Source organism: Telmatherina bonti, assembly GCF_933228915.1.
Source record: "Telmatherina bonti genome assembly, chromosome: 5".
NCBI classification, from domain to species: domain Eukaryota; kingdom Metazoa; phylum Chordata; class Actinopteri; order Atheriniformes; family Telmatherinidae; genus Telmatherina; species Telmatherina bonti.
In genome coordinates this window covers 18,401,195-18,419,181 of record NC_136623.1, presented here as the reverse complement: position 1 = coordinate 18,419,181, position 17,987 = coordinate 18,401,195, and the positions used below count along the sequence as shown (strand labels likewise).

The 17,987-nt window shown below is 38.4% G+C and overlaps 2 protein-coding genes across 4 annotated transcripts; both read left to right on the top strand.

Moving 5' to 3' along the window:
• Nucleotides 1-2,547: 2,547 nt before the first annotated feature.
• Nucleotides 2,548-13,149, top strand: pex5 (peroxisomal biogenesis factor 5). 3 transcript variants are annotated; one of them, XM_079240000.1, is made up of 16 exons: nucleotides 2,548-2,714; nucleotides 4,979-5,129; nucleotides 5,244-5,282; nucleotides 5,460-5,577; nucleotides 5,697-5,843; nucleotides 6,010-6,094; nucleotides 6,619-6,709; nucleotides 6,991-7,113; nucleotides 8,710-8,793; nucleotides 9,149-9,268; nucleotides 9,470-9,613; nucleotides 9,825-9,895; nucleotides 10,166-10,387; nucleotides 10,504-10,669; nucleotides 10,766-10,923; nucleotides 11,960-13,149. In XM_079240000.1, the coding sequence occupies exons 2-16, from the start codon at nucleotides 5,016-5,018 to the stop codon at nucleotides 12,204-12,206; spliced, it is 1,929 nt and encodes a 642-aa protein (XP_079096126.1). In that variant the 5' UTR covers nucleotides 2,548-2,714; nucleotides 4,979-5,015; the 3' UTR covers nucleotides 12,207-13,149. The 3 variants fall into 3 exon arrangements, with proteins under 3 accessions (XP_079096126.1, XP_079096125.1, XP_079096127.1); XM_079239999.1 differs by having other exon boundaries at nucleotides 4,972-5,129; XM_079240001.1 differs by lacking the exon at nucleotides 6,991-7,113 and having other exon boundaries at nucleotides 4,972-5,129.
• A 1,281-nt stretch (nucleotides 13,150-14,430) lies between these two features.
• Nucleotides 14,431-16,617, top strand: cdca3 (cell division cycle associated 3). Its single transcript, XM_079241057.1, has 5 exons — nucleotides 14,431-14,557; nucleotides 14,632-14,752; nucleotides 14,833-15,753; nucleotides 15,900-15,967; nucleotides 16,478-16,617. The coding sequence occupies exons 1-5, from the start codon at nucleotides 14,432-14,434 to the stop codon at nucleotides 16,568-16,570; spliced, it is 1,329 nt and encodes a 442-aa protein (XP_079097183.1). The 5' UTR covers nucleotide 14,431; the 3' UTR covers nucleotides 16,571-16,617.
• Nucleotides 16,618-17,987: the final 1,370 nt, after the last annotated feature.

Here is a 17,987-nt window from a genome sequence, read left to right as displayed (position 1 = left end):
CTCTTAATTTGTGTGTAATATTGTTGTAATTTAAGAAATTGTCAATATCTGAATCACAGAAAAAGGGAGGGCACATTGTTGTGATATTAAGATACATCTCACTCATTTCATCTTTCACATTTCAGGGTAATTTTTTCACATTTGGAAATGAAATTATTTTTTATTATTATATTTCTATTTCCTTTTCACTCCATCTGGCATTTATGGTTTAACGAATGTACAACCGTGTGCTTCTCCTCACCTTTTCCTCCCTCCTGCCTCCCTGCCTTTCTCCTTCACTCTCCCTCTGTGTCTCTTGCTGTCTGTCTGTGTAGCCTATCAATGTGCAGTGCTAAGGCTGTCAGTAAATAAAGCCTCTTGTTTTTAAGTGTGATGTTAAGAAAGGAATAAACATTGCATTGATTAATAACTTATATTACTACTATGTTACTATTCAAACATTACCTGTAATTATTGATACAATGCCAACATGGATTATGCTGACTAATTGTTATTGAGAACTGTCAGAAAACATAACAAAATTCATAATAAAAACACTATATGACGTCTTCATTTGAGGGGTTTCTTGTTAGTTTTGGGGATTAGGGAAAGGTAACACAATGACACTGCATATTAGCCCATACAAATAGACCTAGGCAAACAGTTATTGTGGTATATGCGAAGAAGCCTCTGATTGAACATGCGCATTTAATGATACTTAATTTTAAATTGCACCTAATTACTATATAAAGAGAAATGATATCCCATCAGTATATACAGTATACTACAGTATACTTGTGGTAACATAATTTGCATCTCCAGCAGACTCAGAGTTGTGCAGAACTGCATAGTAGATCTGTTTTAGTTTTTTGAGTTACTAACTCTGATGCTACTGCCCACAAAATTACTACAAAACAGATTCCACTTACCATCGCAGAATTATTGAAGACACAACATCTTTGTGTAGAATTTGAAGGATTCAATTCAATTCAATTCAATTCAACTTTATTTATATAGCGTCAAATCACGGCAATGCCATCTCAAGACGCTTTACAGACAGAGGGGAAAACATAATGAAGGCCAATTCATAATAGCCTATATAAGGAAACCAACAGATTGAGTTTTTGAGGATCTTAGCTTCTTCAAAAAGCGGTCTGTTCTGTTTCTTTTGTGTGGACAGCCTCCACGTCACATTTCCAGTTTAATCTGTAGCCCAGGTGAAAGCGCAAATATCTGTAGTCCCCTTTCTGTCCAAGGTTAGATAACTGTTACCACACCATGCCACAAGGAGCATGACTTGTTTCTCATTAATCATTGACATATCCAATAATCACAGTCATGTGAGTATTTCTGAAAAAATCAAAGTGGTATTGGAAGTCTGAGGTACACAGAATGAATATAAAATTTTGAGAGAAGGACCCCTATGATGATCCTGTGCTGCTGACCTCTTACATATGCCGTCACATGTATTTTCTGGAACTTGTTAATTATCAATTAAGTGTAATTGTATCATAAGAACTTGAAAAATAAAAACAGTATTCCCACAGTGCCTACTTGCTTTGGTTCACCAAGAATTGATTTGGTGAAGAAGGTTAAAAGTATTTCTTACAGAAACAATGTAAGATCTGATCCACATCAGTGAAAATTTGCCCTGACTTAGTGAAAAGTTGAAGAGGTGCTGCAGATTTCTTATAGCCGCTCCAGTATCCTTGGGACTGGCATCCTCTTTTGTTGCATATAGTCTCCTGTTGTCTCTTAAGTGGAACTTGGCAGGCAGGAATGATGGGGAGAGAGGTTCTGACTTATCATGGGGTGCTTACTTTCCTTTAAACATTTTGTCACAGGTACTGAAAATTAATTTTAAGGATGCAAAAGCATTCATGCAACACTTGTTGAATTTCTTTATCTGCAAATTAATAATATATAGCTTGATGTTGAGTTAAAAAAAAAGGAAAATATTTTTGCAAACGGGGATTCTACATTAATTCTCTTCTATTCTGTGGAATTAGACTGATCCTGGCTTCACCAAGAAAGAAAAAACTTTAAATTGTGTATATTTTTCAAAACTGACTGTAAAACACTATAAGAAAAGAAATCACAAATTTATTTTTCATACATTGCTGCTATTCATTTAAAAATCATGTTTTTTCAAAACACTACATTTCTCAGTTTGCTCTCTGAAGTTGTATTACAAAGAACAATGTGCAACCTTTTAATAATATATGACTACTCCATGCAGCTTGTATCTTAGCTACATACAACCACTCATTTACTACCTTCAGCACGAGGTAAATTTCTTTGTAATTAAAATTTGTAACATAACCTGCGCTAATATGTAAATTAAATAGCCAACATATACATTTTACTATCCACTTTTGTTCTCCTGCTATGCTGCTTTTGCACGACTTTGGACTCTTTCATTTATTTTTTGTACGTAAACCTACGTTCTGTTTTTCAATGGGTTCTGACATCCTCGTACGTAAGCCCGTTGGAGAATACGTAACCAGTGTAACGTTACGAGACTGCAAGCACTCGGTGAAGGGTTTTGTGGGTCATGGAGGAGGAAGGTAAATAAAAGAGGGGCACTAAGAGGAGCACACTAGGGTAGGTGTCCGACAGTTACTGGAAGATTTACTCCGTCTGGTACGACTGTGAAAGCGTGTGTCGGAGAGGAAAGACAGCCTGACTGGAGAGGAAGGATTGTCGTTCGGCTACAGCAGCAGCAGCTGTCGGCGGTGAGATGAACATCATGCAGCCGTCTATTCACACTCCTTTTCTGACTGAACACTACTGGAATGATCCGTGTACTGGCCCTGTGTAGCTAGCTCCTTTGCTAACTCCAGTGAGGCTTGATTAAAAAGCCAGGCAGCTGTTAATTGGTGGTATTTCTTCTGTTTGACTTGTTTAGTGAGCAAACATTAGCTACGTGAAAACAGCGCTGATTAACAAAGCTAATGTTTGGGTCTGAAGCTACAGTTAGCATCGAGCTGTGCTGCTGAACCAATCTTCCTAATTACATACCTGAATGCAAAGGATGTCTCTCAGTTGTCCACACCTGAACACAATTTGTTACTTGATGAATGATAGCTGTAAAACTTGTCTATTTGGGACAAATGCACAACCTTTCTCTTGACTTAATGTGCTCAGTAGATTTGTTGGGTATAAACAGGTGTCACAGTGGCCTATCTGTGATAATGTGTGTATTAATATCTTTGTATAATCCTCTTACTTTGACCCTAATCATAATGCAGCAGCTGTGTAAATGAGTAGGAGTACAATATCCTTAAATCTACGTTCTCAGCAATGTGAGCAATGAGCAGCCCACCTGCACAGTGCTGGGGAACATGTTTTGTGGGGATTTTCAGTGAGCACCAAAAAGAGCATTAGTGTAGAGAGAAAAGTGAAGCAGGAGGGAATTACATTTTTGTTCCACATATTTCAATTTAGAAATTGTAGCAGTCATGTGCCCCTCCAGAGAGGTTAAAAATGTTGTAACAGTTTGTCTACTGTTCATTCCTGGATTTTGATATGTGGAAAGGTTTTTATTTTTCATTATGTCTATATAATGAAGTTATGAACAGAAATGGTGTTGTGAATGCTTTTGTTCTGTTAAGGATAATTTATCAAAAATAAACTAATAATTTTGCATCAGGCTTGAATGGATTGCACTGTTATAGATGTGTAAATATTCTTGAATGTTATTTCTTTATTATTTTTCTTTCTTTTTATGCTGGATGTTTGTTTCGTCAATGCCATTAAATACTAAGATTTGCTGAAACTACTCTGCTAGCAGAGTGCACTGTGCAGTTACTATTTCTCTTTGCCTTTTGGGCCATTATGTCCTCATTATTAATAGTTCACTAAAAGCTAGAGACATGACATGAAAAGCAGCAGATGGAGTTGGAGTTTGCTAATGTGACATGAGGCCATTTGTGCAGTGTTGAAGCCCTCTGGATTTGACCTTGCCTGACTCCTCAGCTATTAAAAACTTTATTTTATTTTTATTCTTCTGACTTTTGATGATTGCTGGGAATATTATAAAACCGTGCTTATGATTGTTTTTTTCAAAAGATGTTTGTTTACCATTCATTGCGCTGTATTAGAAATGCCTTGCTCAGCCTTGAGTGAGACTTTTTTTTTTGTCTTTCCCATCATTTAAGTAAGCAGAAGGATTATGTGGAGTGAGACATTTCTAATATAAAACATGGATGTTATTTGATGCATTGCACCTTAAATCTCATGGGGAACTTTTCTGCATGTGTGTCTGAAATGACTTGTTCCACTTTGTTTTCGGTCAGTTTTGGGAGATCTAAACATGTCTCATCCTTATTTGACAGCTGAAGCTTACAATGTATAGTTCAACATTTTAACCCTTTTAGGTTAATTAGAATTGGCAATCCAAAGCAGCATAGTCTGTTGCCTGTAAAACAACTCACCCTTATGTTTCATGATAACTGTTGGAGTCTGAAAAGCTGATTATTGGTTGACTTCTAATTTTATCTGAATATTTGTCTTTTTTTCAAAGTTGCTCAATTGTTCAATTGTATCAGCAACAAATCATTCACATTTCATCATACAAAAATTTAAATCCAGGCACATTTGCCGTCCAGACAGTTTCGTCAGTTTGGCTGCAGTGAGATGATGTTTTCGGTATAGTTTTTTAGTATAATTTAATTTATTTGAATACACAGAAGATGAAATACAGGAGATCAGTTAGTACAAAATGAAATGATACTACAGTGATAGCATTGTTACATGTTAATTTCAATTTGGCAATTTGGTATCTTATTTATCAGTATTGTTAAATTGTTGTGATTATCAGTCTGAAATGGCAACACAGCCACAGGAAATTCAGCATATATTTGTCATTAGCCACCTTCCCTCTCAGAATAATTGGCATTGTCGATCTAAAAACTCCTAATGATTGAGCAGCAGTCTGGTTATGGTGCAGTCGTCCAATAACAAATGGAATAATATTTATTCCCTTCCTAGTTTTTAGGTGGTGTGGTTTGGGCTTGCCTCATCCTTGTGTTGCCATGGCGATGCGAGAGTTGGTGGAGGCAGAATGTGGGGGAGCCAATCCTCTCATGAAGCTGACCAGTCACATGACCAAGGAAGATGGTGCATGGCGGCACCGCTCAACACCTACGGTGAGTGATATGCTGTGTTCCATTAAAATCAGTGTATTTAGTTTTATGGTGCTGCTTAATAAAAGGCACCTTACTCACTATAATTGGTAATTATTATATTTTTCTCTCTGTCAGATCCCCCCCACTCCTATTGAAATTGCATCGGAGGAAGAGGTCAGTGCTGCTTCTTCCTCTCTGTTTTTACAATAATTTTTATTTCTTTATTGTAATGCTGGTTGATATTTACTTTTCTATTTGATATTTATTCATAACAACTTTGTTTTGTTCTTCAAAGCAGTTTCTAAACTTAGGGATATTAGCTGTAATAGCATGTTTGTGCCTTTGCTCCAGCTGGTGAATGAGTTCCTTCAAACCCCACCCCGACCCCCTCACACATTTGACATGGGTCAGCTGCTGGAGGAAATGCAGCAGATTGACCAGCAGAGCTACAGACAAGCTCCACAGAGAGGTTCTGCTTACAGTTATTACCTCTTTCTAATCTGTGCTTCATCCACTCTCACATATTTTTTCTCACATGTAACGTTACACAAACTGCTTCAAGAGGCATCACTGATTCTCTTATCACAGCTCCAGATGTGGCTGCACTGGCCCTCTCTGGCGACTGGGCAGCTGAGTTCCTCTCAAGTTCTGACTCTGCCACAACATCGGGGCTCACCGCCCTTGGTGATGCAGCAGACGCTGATTGGACCAGAGAATTTATTGCTGAGGCTGCAGGTAACTTAAATTTGTGGTCGCATATGCTTTGTCTAATTTAGCTTCCTTTAGCATTAGTCTGTCCTATGTTACTGTGTTTCACTGAGATCAGAGTGAGGCACATTGGAGACAAATCCATCTGTTTTTACATTGTGTCCTCCTTGTTGTTTTTATCTTTCTATTCCAGACCCAGGACGCTGGGCAGAGGAGTATCTGGAGCAGTCTGAGGAGAAGTTGTGGCTGGGGGACCTTGGAGACAAAGAGAGTGAATGGTGAGAGCAAAGGATGCGTTGGAACAGTGCAGATAATAATTGGCTTATATAACCAACTACTATTTCAATGATTACTTCAGCCAAGTTATTATAAATGTGTTGCTCAGGCTAGACTCTTATGGGGGAGTTCAAGAGCTAAGGGGCACAAAAAAAACAAATTCTAGCACATCTGAATGCCTGTTAACCTTGAAAATGTTCTTGATGCCTGGTTGAGTGAATGTGTCTATTGAATTTTCTCCTTTTTCTTTCTAATCTTTTAACCTTAGTTGCTTTTGTCCAACAAGTTCTGGATTAACTCAACATTATTTAGCGAGTCAGTAAAGTATTTGAATGGCTGGTGAAAGCTGATGTACAGAACATTGGCCTTGGCCTGAACTGAAATCTGACTACAGTGTGCAAAACCACAGTTTTCAGCAGAATTAATTTGTTCCAGCTTACATGACTACAGTAAAACAGAGCTTTCTTTTAAAACAACCTCTGCACAGTAACATGTTATGTTATGGTTTTTTTTTTTTTTTTGAAAGGACAAAAGAGTATCAGCCTGGAGAGGAGCTGAGACAGACAGCCAATGAGCTTGTCTCAAAGGTTGATGATCCCAAGCTACAAAACACTCAGGTGAGCTTTGTATCTCTGTCAATCATAAGTCATTTTTCTGCCACATGCCATCTCTTTTTACATGTCTGTCTCTACATTCTTTCGCTTTTTTCCTTTGTACTTTTAGAGTAGATTGTGCACAGATGATTCGTATTAAAGTTTTGTTGTTATTTTTTTGTTCTCTAAGGCTGTTGTGTTGTTTTGGGAAAAAAAAAAAGCTGTAAAAAAAAAAAAAAAAAAAAAGCCAAACCCAACCAGTTAGCAATGGTAAATGTTTTTATGTTGTCATTTTTGTTGTATAGTTTCTGGGATTCATTAGGCAGATTGGCGAGGGCAGTGTGACAGTGGAAAGCAGAACAGACAAACAGCTCACAGATAAAGCTCAGGCCGAGGAGGCTCAGAACTGGGCCTCCAACCTCAACCAGGTATGAGTCACTGCTGCTGAGGAGGAGATGGTTGCAACTTGGGAGCTCAGTTTATTGGGGAAGAGAATTTGTTCACTTTGCACAGCATTGGTTTTGCCTTGTGACTCATCTCCCCAATATCTGATGCAGTGTAACATTTTCCACAAATGTTACCAAAGGCAGCCACCAGTCTCCCTGTAATATGAATCTAAAGGCTGCACAGCACTGCAGATGGAATTTGTCCTGCAAAGAAACTCTTTTGACTGTCAGCTTGACTTAGGATTTATAAAATTATATTATCATAACCAGTATTTAAGCAGGGAAAGTCTAATTGAGATCAAAGCTCCTTTCTGTATGATGGCCCTTGTTGCACTAAATAAAATGTGTGTGTGTGTGTGTGTGTGTGTGTACATATATATATATATATATATATATATATATATATATATATATATATATATATATATATATATATATATATATATATATATATATATATAAATAAATAAATAAAAAAAATATGGCTTTCTCTTTTGATTGAAACTTTTAATAACCAATAAAAGGATAGACTATTGAAATGTACCATAGCCAGAGGTATTGCAGTCACACTCTTTAATTCACTCGTGTCAGCAAAAAAGCAAGTTGCCTCAAAGACAACATGTCTGTAGTAAATAGAATAAGAAATGAGGAGAGCAGCTCGGCAACAAAAACAGCTGATGTTTACTGAACGGCCTGCAGTCTTTCAGTGGTCTTTGCATGCCAAGTCATCTTTCACTTTCAACCATTTAAGCTTGTTTGTAACTAGTTTTTCCCTTTCATTGTGAAAATGGGCTTCCATATTATGCTGCATACATTTTAGTTTGCAGTTCTTTACTTGATATATGATTGTTTAGCATTTTCCATGGCCCTCTAATTTTTACATTTACTTTTTGCGCTTCTTGATCTACCTACCCTTGAACTATTGGCTTGCCATTCCCTCGATTAACAACCACCTTTCATCTATTACCTCCCATACTACTTAAAATTTACACCCGCTCTGCCCACCCCTCAAAAAAAAAAAACAACAAAAAAACCAAACCTCCCTCACCCACTGCCTCCTACCCCACAAATCATTGTTCCATTTACCACTTCCAACCCTGCTCGCCTCCATCGTAGTTCCTGACGGAGACAGGGGGAGGGAGTCTTCCCTTGGAACCTCCTGAGATGAATAAGAAGATTGAGAAAATTAAAGCTAAACAAGCAGAGCAGTGGGCCAAAGTCGTCAGGCAGGTAGGACCTTGGCTGTCGTGGCAGTAATGGGTATTTATTTTAGCTGCAGTTCTTTTTACGCTCAGGTTTTTTTCCTAGTTTTGTACATTAACTTTTGTCTTACACTTGACTCGGTGTACATGTTACATTCTGTTGCTGTTAAGTGTTTAATAGAAACATAACAGTAATGGTAATTAGAAAGACGTACAATGACGTGGTTTGAAAAATTGGCCTATTGTGCTCCTTCCAGTGCCATTTTTGCTTCCTTTACATTAATTTCTGTCACATCCTCCATTCTCACATCAGCTTTCTTAGCAGGCCCACGCAGATTCCTGTCAACCGCTGTTCTTTATCTTCATTGCTATTCAGGTGTCAGAGGAATCAGCTGAAGCCTGGGTTGACGAATTCACCGCGACGGGCCCAGATTTTCAACATGCCAAAGCTGCAGTGGAGGTTAGACAAGATTTAAATAAAAGGATCAAACCCAAATCTATCTTACTTAGAAGAACCGTAGAGGTTAAATAATACTGAGCTGGGCTGAGGTTTACTCATGGAAGCTGGATATCTGAAGAAACTCAGCTTAACGATTAGCTTGAAGGTGCCCTTGATAGAGTAACCTAATCTGGTTGCAGGGACAGAAAAGAACAAACCACTGTCTTTTCCTTTTGTCTCAGTCATGTTACAAAATCTTTTTAATACATTTAGTCTTTTTTTTCAGCTCTGGAAAGGTCAATCATGTCAACATTTCAGACTGATATACAATGTGAGAGGGCTGGGAAGTAATAATGTGTGTCTGTCATTTTGACAGAGTGATGTTGATTTCTGGGAGAAGCTTCAGCAGGAGTGGGAGGAGATGGCTAAGAGAGATGCAGAGAGCCATCCCTGGCTGTCTGATTTCGATCAGCTACTCAGCTCTTCTTATGACAAGGTAGCTGTCAACCTGTTCAAAGCAGGCATTTGCAGAGGAATGCCTTTCTGTTTTTGAACATTTCAGCATTTTTTGCTCATGCATCTCAGTCATATTTAACAGAACATTGCATTTGTCGTATTACAGAAGTGGCACTGCAATATTCTCTGTTGTAATTATAGACATTAAAATGTTCTTAACAGTTTTCTTGTTTTTTCTCAGGGGTATCTGTTTGAGGAGGAAAACCCCTACCTATCCCACCCGGACCCGTTGTCAGAGGGAGTGAAGAGGATGGAGGCAGGAGACATACCTGGAGCTGTGCGCTTCTTTGAAAGTGCTGTTCAAAGGGAACCAGACAACCAACTGGTGAGGTCCTTACACCCTGTGGTTTAAGTTCTTAAGCCTTTGATTGTCCACTAATTAATGAAAAATGGTCCAGAAGTACATTTGCTTTTCATTTTATCATCAGATGGCAAATTAAGTAATATTGATCTGTTTCTTTTTCCTAGTGAAGGAGTGAATCTAAACAAAACAAAAACAGATAAAACGTGTCTTTTTTTCCCCTTTAAAATTTCAGGCTTGGCAATATCTGGGAACCTGTCAGGCAGAGAATGAACAAGAATTTGCTGCTATCAGTGCCCTCCGCAGGTCAGAACTGAGAACTACAAAGTGACACCTTCAGAACAGATAAACCATGGTCACATTTTAACCGTAGGACATAATGTTTTACAAAATCATATTTGACATGTATGTTAAACAAAACAGCTGTAGTTTATCTAGAGGACTACTATGCTGTCACCTGTCATCTTTGTTGGAAAGCTGATATATTTTCCTGCTTCATCTTTTTCTACCTTTCTTACCTCTAAGACTTGTGCTATTAACATGTAGCTTTTTCTTTGTTTTATCTTTCTTCCTCAGGTGCATAGAGCTGAAGAAGGACAACCTAACTGCCCTGATGGCATTGGCTGTCAGTTTCACTAATGAGTCACTGCACAGGCAGGCCTGCGAGACTCTTCATGATTGGCTGAAGCACAATCCAAAATATCGTTCTGTGTGGGAGCAGCATGAGCGGGAACGCCAAAATGATGGCCCCAGAGACCGTGAAAAAGAAAAGGACAGGTTTGGGTCCCTTTTACCAGAGTAAGTATGATACACATGAAAGATTTTTGCTGTACAACAAATACTCAAATTTACTTCCTAGTGGTATTAAAGTGACTCTTTCTCTTTGTCTTTTTATTTTTGTTTGATTCATACAGATCTTTATTTACTGATGTTCAGTCCCTGTTCCTACGTGCAGCCAACTCTGACCCTGCCCAGGTGGACCCTCAGCTTCAGTGTGGTCTGGGAGTCCTTTTCAACCTCAGTGGAGAATATGACAAGGCAGTGGACTGTTTCAGTGCCGCTCTCTCGGTTACCCCACAGGTAAATGGAGAGTGCTGTGCTCAGAACCTGGCATACTCCTTATATGCTTTATCTGTTTCTGAGTCCTTCCTTTCTTCATCTTTTTCTGCTAAAAAGGACTATCTGTTGTGGAATAAGTTGGGAGCCACACTGGCCAATGGAAGCCGGTCAGAAGAGGCAGTGGCGGCCTACAGGAGAGCTCTGGAATTGCAGCCAGGTTTTGTCCGCAGTCGCTATAACTTAGGAATCAGCTGTGTTAACTTGGGCGCACACAGGTGAGTCAGTCTTGTTTTCTTTTTGAGATATGCGTTTTGAGGAAAATTATCTTAGCAAGTATGTGTGGTGATTTATTATAGGCTGCACAACATTATTATTATTATTATTATTATAAGTACTCAATGATTCTACTACCATACAATTATGTTTGTTTTAAGTGTTTGAAACTAACTTTATTTTGTGCTCAATGCAAATGTTACTGAAGTTTAGACCTTTATAATTTTCAGGTTTATCATGTTCTTCATTGTGTGTGTGTGTGTGTGTGTGTGTGTGTGTGTGTGTGTGTGTGTGTGTGTGTGTGTGTGTGTGTGTGTGTGTGTGTGTGTGTGTGTGTGTGTGTGTCTTGCAAAATTGAGAACGTGTAAGTGCTTTGATTTTTAGTCTGGATTTGATTGTGCTTTTCTTTAGATCCAGTTTGCACCTGGCTTTAATCAGTTTGAAAGTTTTCAGATCACAAGTGGAAACTTTAAGTGCAGATGTGAACATTGAAGATGCATGGAGGCCTGTTGAATCCATCTCACAGCATAGCATCCTCCATTTGCGTTCTTATTTATAATGACTGTAATCAAAACATTTGAGTAAAAAAGGTTTGGGTATGTCTAGGTTTAAGTGTGCTGCCCCCCCCCGTACATAATTTTTACTTCTACTTCTGTCATATTATAATTATGTCACAAATTCCTAGAAAGTATGACAGTTTGATATAACTTTGGCAGATGTGGACATTTTTCTGATAAAGTTACATTGATGGTGATTGTGAATTTTGCAGAAACGGGAGTAAACCTGCTCATTATGACATCTTTGTTTTTCAAAGCTGGCTCCCTGTGTCAAAGTTAGATATCAATATTTCACTGGTAAAACTGCCTATTTGTGATCAGATAACTTCAGGTGCTTGTTCATGCCATGCATGATGCGTCCATCTAGTGAATGTAATAATTAAAACCTAATAAATCTTTAGGAATGTCTTTGTGTATATTTGTTTTTTCATGTAATATGAAGTTATTGCAGATGTTAATGTGAAAATATTTTTGTCTATAGAGAGGCAGTGGAGCATTTTCTCGAAGCTCTATCGCTCCAGCGGCAGGCTGCAGGAGATGGAGCAAGAGTTGCAAGAGGACCTGGAGGTGCAGCTGCCTCAGTGATGTCTGACAATATCTGGTCCACCCTTCGCATGGCTCTCAGCATGATGGGAGAGAGCTCTCTGTATGCTGCAGCCGACCGCCGAGACTTGGACACGTTGCTGGCTCATTTTAGTCAGAGAGAGGTGGATGGTGGGACTGAATGAGGACCAGCCAAGGAGGGAGGAAGGGGGTTCATCGAGTGTGAATGTGTTCTTTTGGGAAGAAAATGTCTTTGAGATTGAATAATGTATGGGAATTTCCAGAACGTGGCACAAGTAATGGTTTGAGAGTCAGAGGAAGACACTGTGATATCAGCCATGCTAGAAGTAATCTTCATCATGTGTTTAAATGACTTAACGAGCTGTTGCAGTATTAGTCTCCATCTGGAGAGAAGCAGTCAGCAGTAATCCAGTCTTGCTACTGTATTTCACGTTTTATGGTCCTTGCCCTTCCCTTGCTGGTTTTGGAAAATTAGTGGAAGGAATGTCACTTTCATTTACTTGAAGTCTGTTCTCAAAGAGGAAGGTTAAAAAGACAAAGTATGACTCAGTCCTCTGTACTCATTAGCCAGAAATGTTTTATCAGTGTTCAGACACTAAATTCTCTTCCTGGCTTTATTAACTAGCTATACTTTGCAGTTATGTAGATAAAGGTACAGTGTTGCTCTGACATTACAAAGAGTGTTGCTTTTCATCTAAAAGTGCTCTCACGGGAGGAAGGCAGCGCAGGTTTCAAGTAGAAATGCAAGTCAAAGTGTTGCAGCTCTGGTTTTTTATACTTAATTTAATTTCTTTGTGATTATTATTCTACCTGGACGATGAACTTAGAACCAGCAGGACTGTTACTTTTATGATGAAAGGCGTGACTATAAGTGCCAGGATTATTTGAGGAACAGTAATCTGGCTGTATGAGTATAAAAGAAATCGTAATTGTCATGTCATTGAAAATGATTATCTGGGCTCTTTCTTTTCATATTGCTCTTATAAAATAAAGTTTGCTTAACTGTAAAATAATACTGTATGCCATACTGTGTAATATAACATAATTGATGCACTAATTGTCAGGCTACTCATATCCTGACAGCAATGTTTAATATAATACTCAGCAATAAAGTTTTGATTACAAATATCTGATGGGGAAGATAGTTTTTATCAGTGAGCAAATGAAGGTAATGCTATAGCAAAATCAAATTTGAGTTTGAGGTATATCTGTATAAGCTGGCCTGCAATTCCCCACTTGAGAAAGTGTGAACCCCTGCAGCTTGACCCCAAATAAATGGTCGAAAATGGATAAATGGGAATTTACACTTTAAAAAGATAAATTCATTAGTGTTTTGACTATAGCCAATATTCAAATCAAACTTCTTTTAACACAAATAGTGCATTTTTGTGTTCCACAATTCCACCTAATTTTTTTAAAATAAGTAATGTAGACATACTTTTCCTTTTATCATTAGCGATAAGGACAATATCTCTCTGTTGATATGTATAATTGTGGGAAAACTCACTTGAATCAAAGTGTATTACTTTAGACTTTACTTTCCAGTTAATCATTTCGGTTTTTGAAATGTAAAAACACGTGGCGCATTTTGAACCTTCAAATCATAGACCGTATATTAAGCTCCAAATGCAGTAGCAGGAATACGCCACGCCCAGTTATGGAAACCTAGCCTCTCAGCCAATCATAACCGAAGAGGCGTAACGGTGGCGTACGCTCATTGGTTCATTTGAAAATGGCATGCGCTCAACCCCGCCATTTAAATGTTTTAAAACTCGTGAGTTCCTGTTTATGAGTGAATGAAAGGGACTTTGTGGTGTCTGTCTGATCCATTGTTTCTATTAAGGTAAGTAAACAATTATAGATAAGTTTAATAAGTGCAAGACACGTAGAAACTGAACTTAAAAGTCATACCATCAGTTTTCCTGTTTTAATAATGAAGATAACTAATATAACCTTTGCTAATCTGTTTCGTTGTTAGCTTATCAGCCAGCTCTTTATTTGATAGCTAATATAAAAACTGTTGTAAGTTAAAAACGCGGGGGGTAAGAAAGGTTGAAATGTCTGATTTTGATGTTTAAATGATAAATACTAGCGTATTTTTTAAAATGCACATTCGTGTTTTTAAGTTGAGGTTTGACATTATCATCATATGACCGTGCTAATAACTGCAGGCCAAGAGGGACATTTCTTTGTGGAATTGTGGAGCAATCATGATGAAATTAGCGATTGTGTAAATTATTTCTTTCATTGTCAGTCTTTTTAGAAATCTTTATACTTTTATTGTGCTGCAGGTTAATTGTGTGTCATGTGCACTTATTCTTTTTGTTGTTGTTGTTTGTTTCTTTAATGTCTTGGTTATTTTGAAGCATTATTCCATCACATAAGCATCATGGGAACAAGTGAGAGCAAGATGGCTGCAGTGATGAAACCAGAATCGGCCATCAAAAAAAGTCATTTAAGTCAACTAATAGATCCACGTTCTCCCTCAGCTGGCATTAATCGAACACCCATTCAGGTACTTGAGGCCCTAGATATAATGTAAACTCTGGGAAGCATTCAGGTTGTCATTTGGATCATGGTTCTTGTTAGATTGGTGGAAATGAGGCCAAAACATCTGCTGAAGTGAAAAGTGAGTGCCCCCTGGTCTTCAGTGATCCACGCTCGCCGACCATTGGCATTATCCGCACACCTGTCAGAGATGTTATGCGGGGTAAATATTTTGCATATAACATTTTTGTTGTGTTTTTCAGCATTGATAAAAGCCTAACCTTCTGCTGTTTGTTCCCGCAGCAACAGTTGGGTCTTTTGCTCGCCGCCTGGGCATGTTATTTCACAATGAGACAGAAAGCAGAGCCCCAGAGGGCCCTCAGAAACGCGTCAGTGATTTAGAAGACCTTGGGGGCGAAGAACTGCCTTCCACTGAGCCTCTTCTTTCTTCCAAACTAGCCCAAAACTTTGGCTCACTAGCTGAACATGCTAACCTCCTGGTCACACCTGGTATGCCCCAATTGCAGACCATGAGTGACTCAAGCCCCTTTGTGCTTCTTGAGGAGCCTCAGGTGGAGGTGGAGATAGAAACTGAAGCAGATATCAGCCTAGAGGAGGCGGAAGAAGCAAGAGAGTCTCCTCTTCACAAGAGGCTGAGCATGAGCCTGATAACATGCCATGAAGGAGCAACCTCTTCTCAGATCTATGCTGAAGTGCACCATGAAAGTTCCTACTTACCAGAATCTTGTGTGGAAACACTCACACATGGTGTAGATCACTCCTATGTCCTTCCTTCTGTCAGAGTTGAACCACAGTCCCCTGAGCCTTCCCTTACCACTTACACAGATAATTCACCAGTTGAGGAATCCCCTGTGCAGCCCAAGGAAGCAGAGAAAGTACCCACTTCCCAGGAAGCCAAAGTGCTCAATAAAGGATCGTCTTTTGTTCCAGAATTTTGTCCATCCAAACCACCCGCAGTCCCCAGTCCAGAGCAGCCACAAGTCTGCACAGGCATCCGCTGTCCCATCTTTGACACCAAGAGCCCCAGTCAGGTGGAGTTCAAGCCGCAGTGGTTAGGAAAAGGTTTTGGTGCACCAGGGCTAAGAGCCAGAGGAGTGCAGGGTCTTGGTGGGAAAGGAGGCTCATCTCCTCTGGCTGTTCGTGTGGCAGTCAAGAATGTAACAAATGAAAACAAAGGACAATCTGGAAAACCTAAGCAGAAAGGTGTGTAGAAAATGTATATGAATTAGTGTTTTTTTCCCTTTGTATATATTATGTTGCTTAATTATAATTTTCTTTCAGGGAATAATTAAATACTTTTTGTTTTTAGCAAAAAATTTTTCTTACTTTTTAAATTCTAAATTCTCAAGGCACTGAAGGCCGCTCCCCACTGCAGATCCTCAAAGAGACCAACTCACCCAGAGACCAGCGCCCTCAGGTACAAGGATAAACTTGCTGATTAGCAGCTGTATTTTACTTTAACCCTATCTTTACTCATTAAAGCAGTATCTGGATACATTTGGATCCACAGCAACAGTCCAATTGCAAACCTTAATTAGGCAGCTGCATATTGGCTATTCCATTTCTATGTATTCCCATTTACATAGCATTGTTTAGTTAGTCATCTTTACATTATGTCTCACTAAGTTAGTTTGCCCTTTTTAAAGCATTAAAATTATACTGTGCACATTGCGCACACACACATTGTGTCTGGTAGGTTTAGCAGTGCAATTACATGTTTGAATAATGCAACTGAGATTATAATATATCTCCATTTGATTATTATCCGTATGGCTGAACTCCCAACATTGACCTCATTTTGGTTCTTAAAATTTTTCTTACCAACCTTTATCTTATTTAGAGTGAGGTTGTAATTGGGTTGGTATTGGAATATCCTGTGCATAGACTAATCTAACACAACCAAATATTTTTGTCTTTATTCCCCCAGATGAAGTCGAAGTTGTCCACCCAAGACAATCAAAGGTTTGGACAGATGGACCGCCGGGTGCAGGCTGTTTCTTTGGATAAAGAAAACAGATGAAGCACTAGAGTAACCTGTACAGATTCTTCCTCATTTTTATGATTCTTAAATATATTTTAAGTGTATAATTTTCTTAAAATGATTTTTGTTGTATGTATGTTCAAATGTGTGACTTTTCATTGCTGCATACTGCTGTTTTCTTCTGTCTGGTTACCATCTAAATATAAAAGCTATTTACCTACAAATGTCAGCTTTTTACCTTAAAACTGCTTCTTTTTTTTGTTTGTTCTTCAAGACATTTTATATCTTTTTAATTTTCTCATGCATAAACTGTAAACTATACTTGTGTTTATTTTTTCACCAACTTAATAAACGCTTCTTGTCACTGCAACAAAATGATCTTTTCCCAGGCAATTTTCTTTTAAAATGGGGGAGGGGTGGTACTGGAGGTAAAGGGCAACAGCCCTTGGAAATATTTCTTAATGATGTTCTGTTCATGTTTGTATACTTTTGTCCAACCATCTCAAAGACTGTTAAGTGCTGCCAGTATACCAGAGTTGTTGCTTGTACTGTATCTAAAAGGTTTTGCTTGCACAGAAAGCCTCCCTTGGAGGCAGTAAACTGCCAGCTTCTGATGTTTGAATTATGTAATCCATTTTATACAATCCCTTTGAAATTTAGTTTGGCTAAGTAATGGACATGTTAATCACATTTTGATGTCAACTTGCCAAAAATGAAAACTAAATGAAAAGTCATGTGGTGCAGAATCCCAGCTTTATTAGATATTATTGCTTCACTTTTCACAGTGGTTATCTACTATTGGAGAAGCGGCAGTCCAATTTTCATGTTAAAAATTTAGAATTGAAATCCATATATACACAAAGTGTCCTTAAGTTCACCTGTTTCCATGCAAGGGAAAATGTAAGCAGATATATACACATCCAAATGTTTGCACACAATAGCCATAATCCATATGACACTCATATGAGTCTTGTCCTGAGACAAATGGGTCACCTTTTTAAATGCTCAGTGAGCCATGAGACATCATTTTACTATCGTAGCTGTCAGTTAAGCAGTTTCCCAAAAGCACTTTGCAGGTCTAGCTATTGAGGGGTCTGGCCAAATAAACAAGGCCCCAAATCCTGGTCAGCATTGTCCATCAGTCACATACAAAACAAACACTAATGCAGACATCTGAAATCTATTACTTAAATTTAGAAAATAAGTGTAAATATTTAAGGAATCTACTAAAACTAAGGACGAATAAGTCTGAAACAAAAAACTCATCTTTTTCCTATGATGTAACCCAAGATTTGATATATAAAACAGCATATTTTAGAGCTTGTGTGACCTACACAGGCTGTAACTTGACACATAAAATTCAATTCTGTTTGCCTAGTGTCCTAACATTTCCATTTGGCAACTGTTCTCAAAGGGTGAATGTTTAATTGCTGCAATAAATGTGCATTTTCCATCC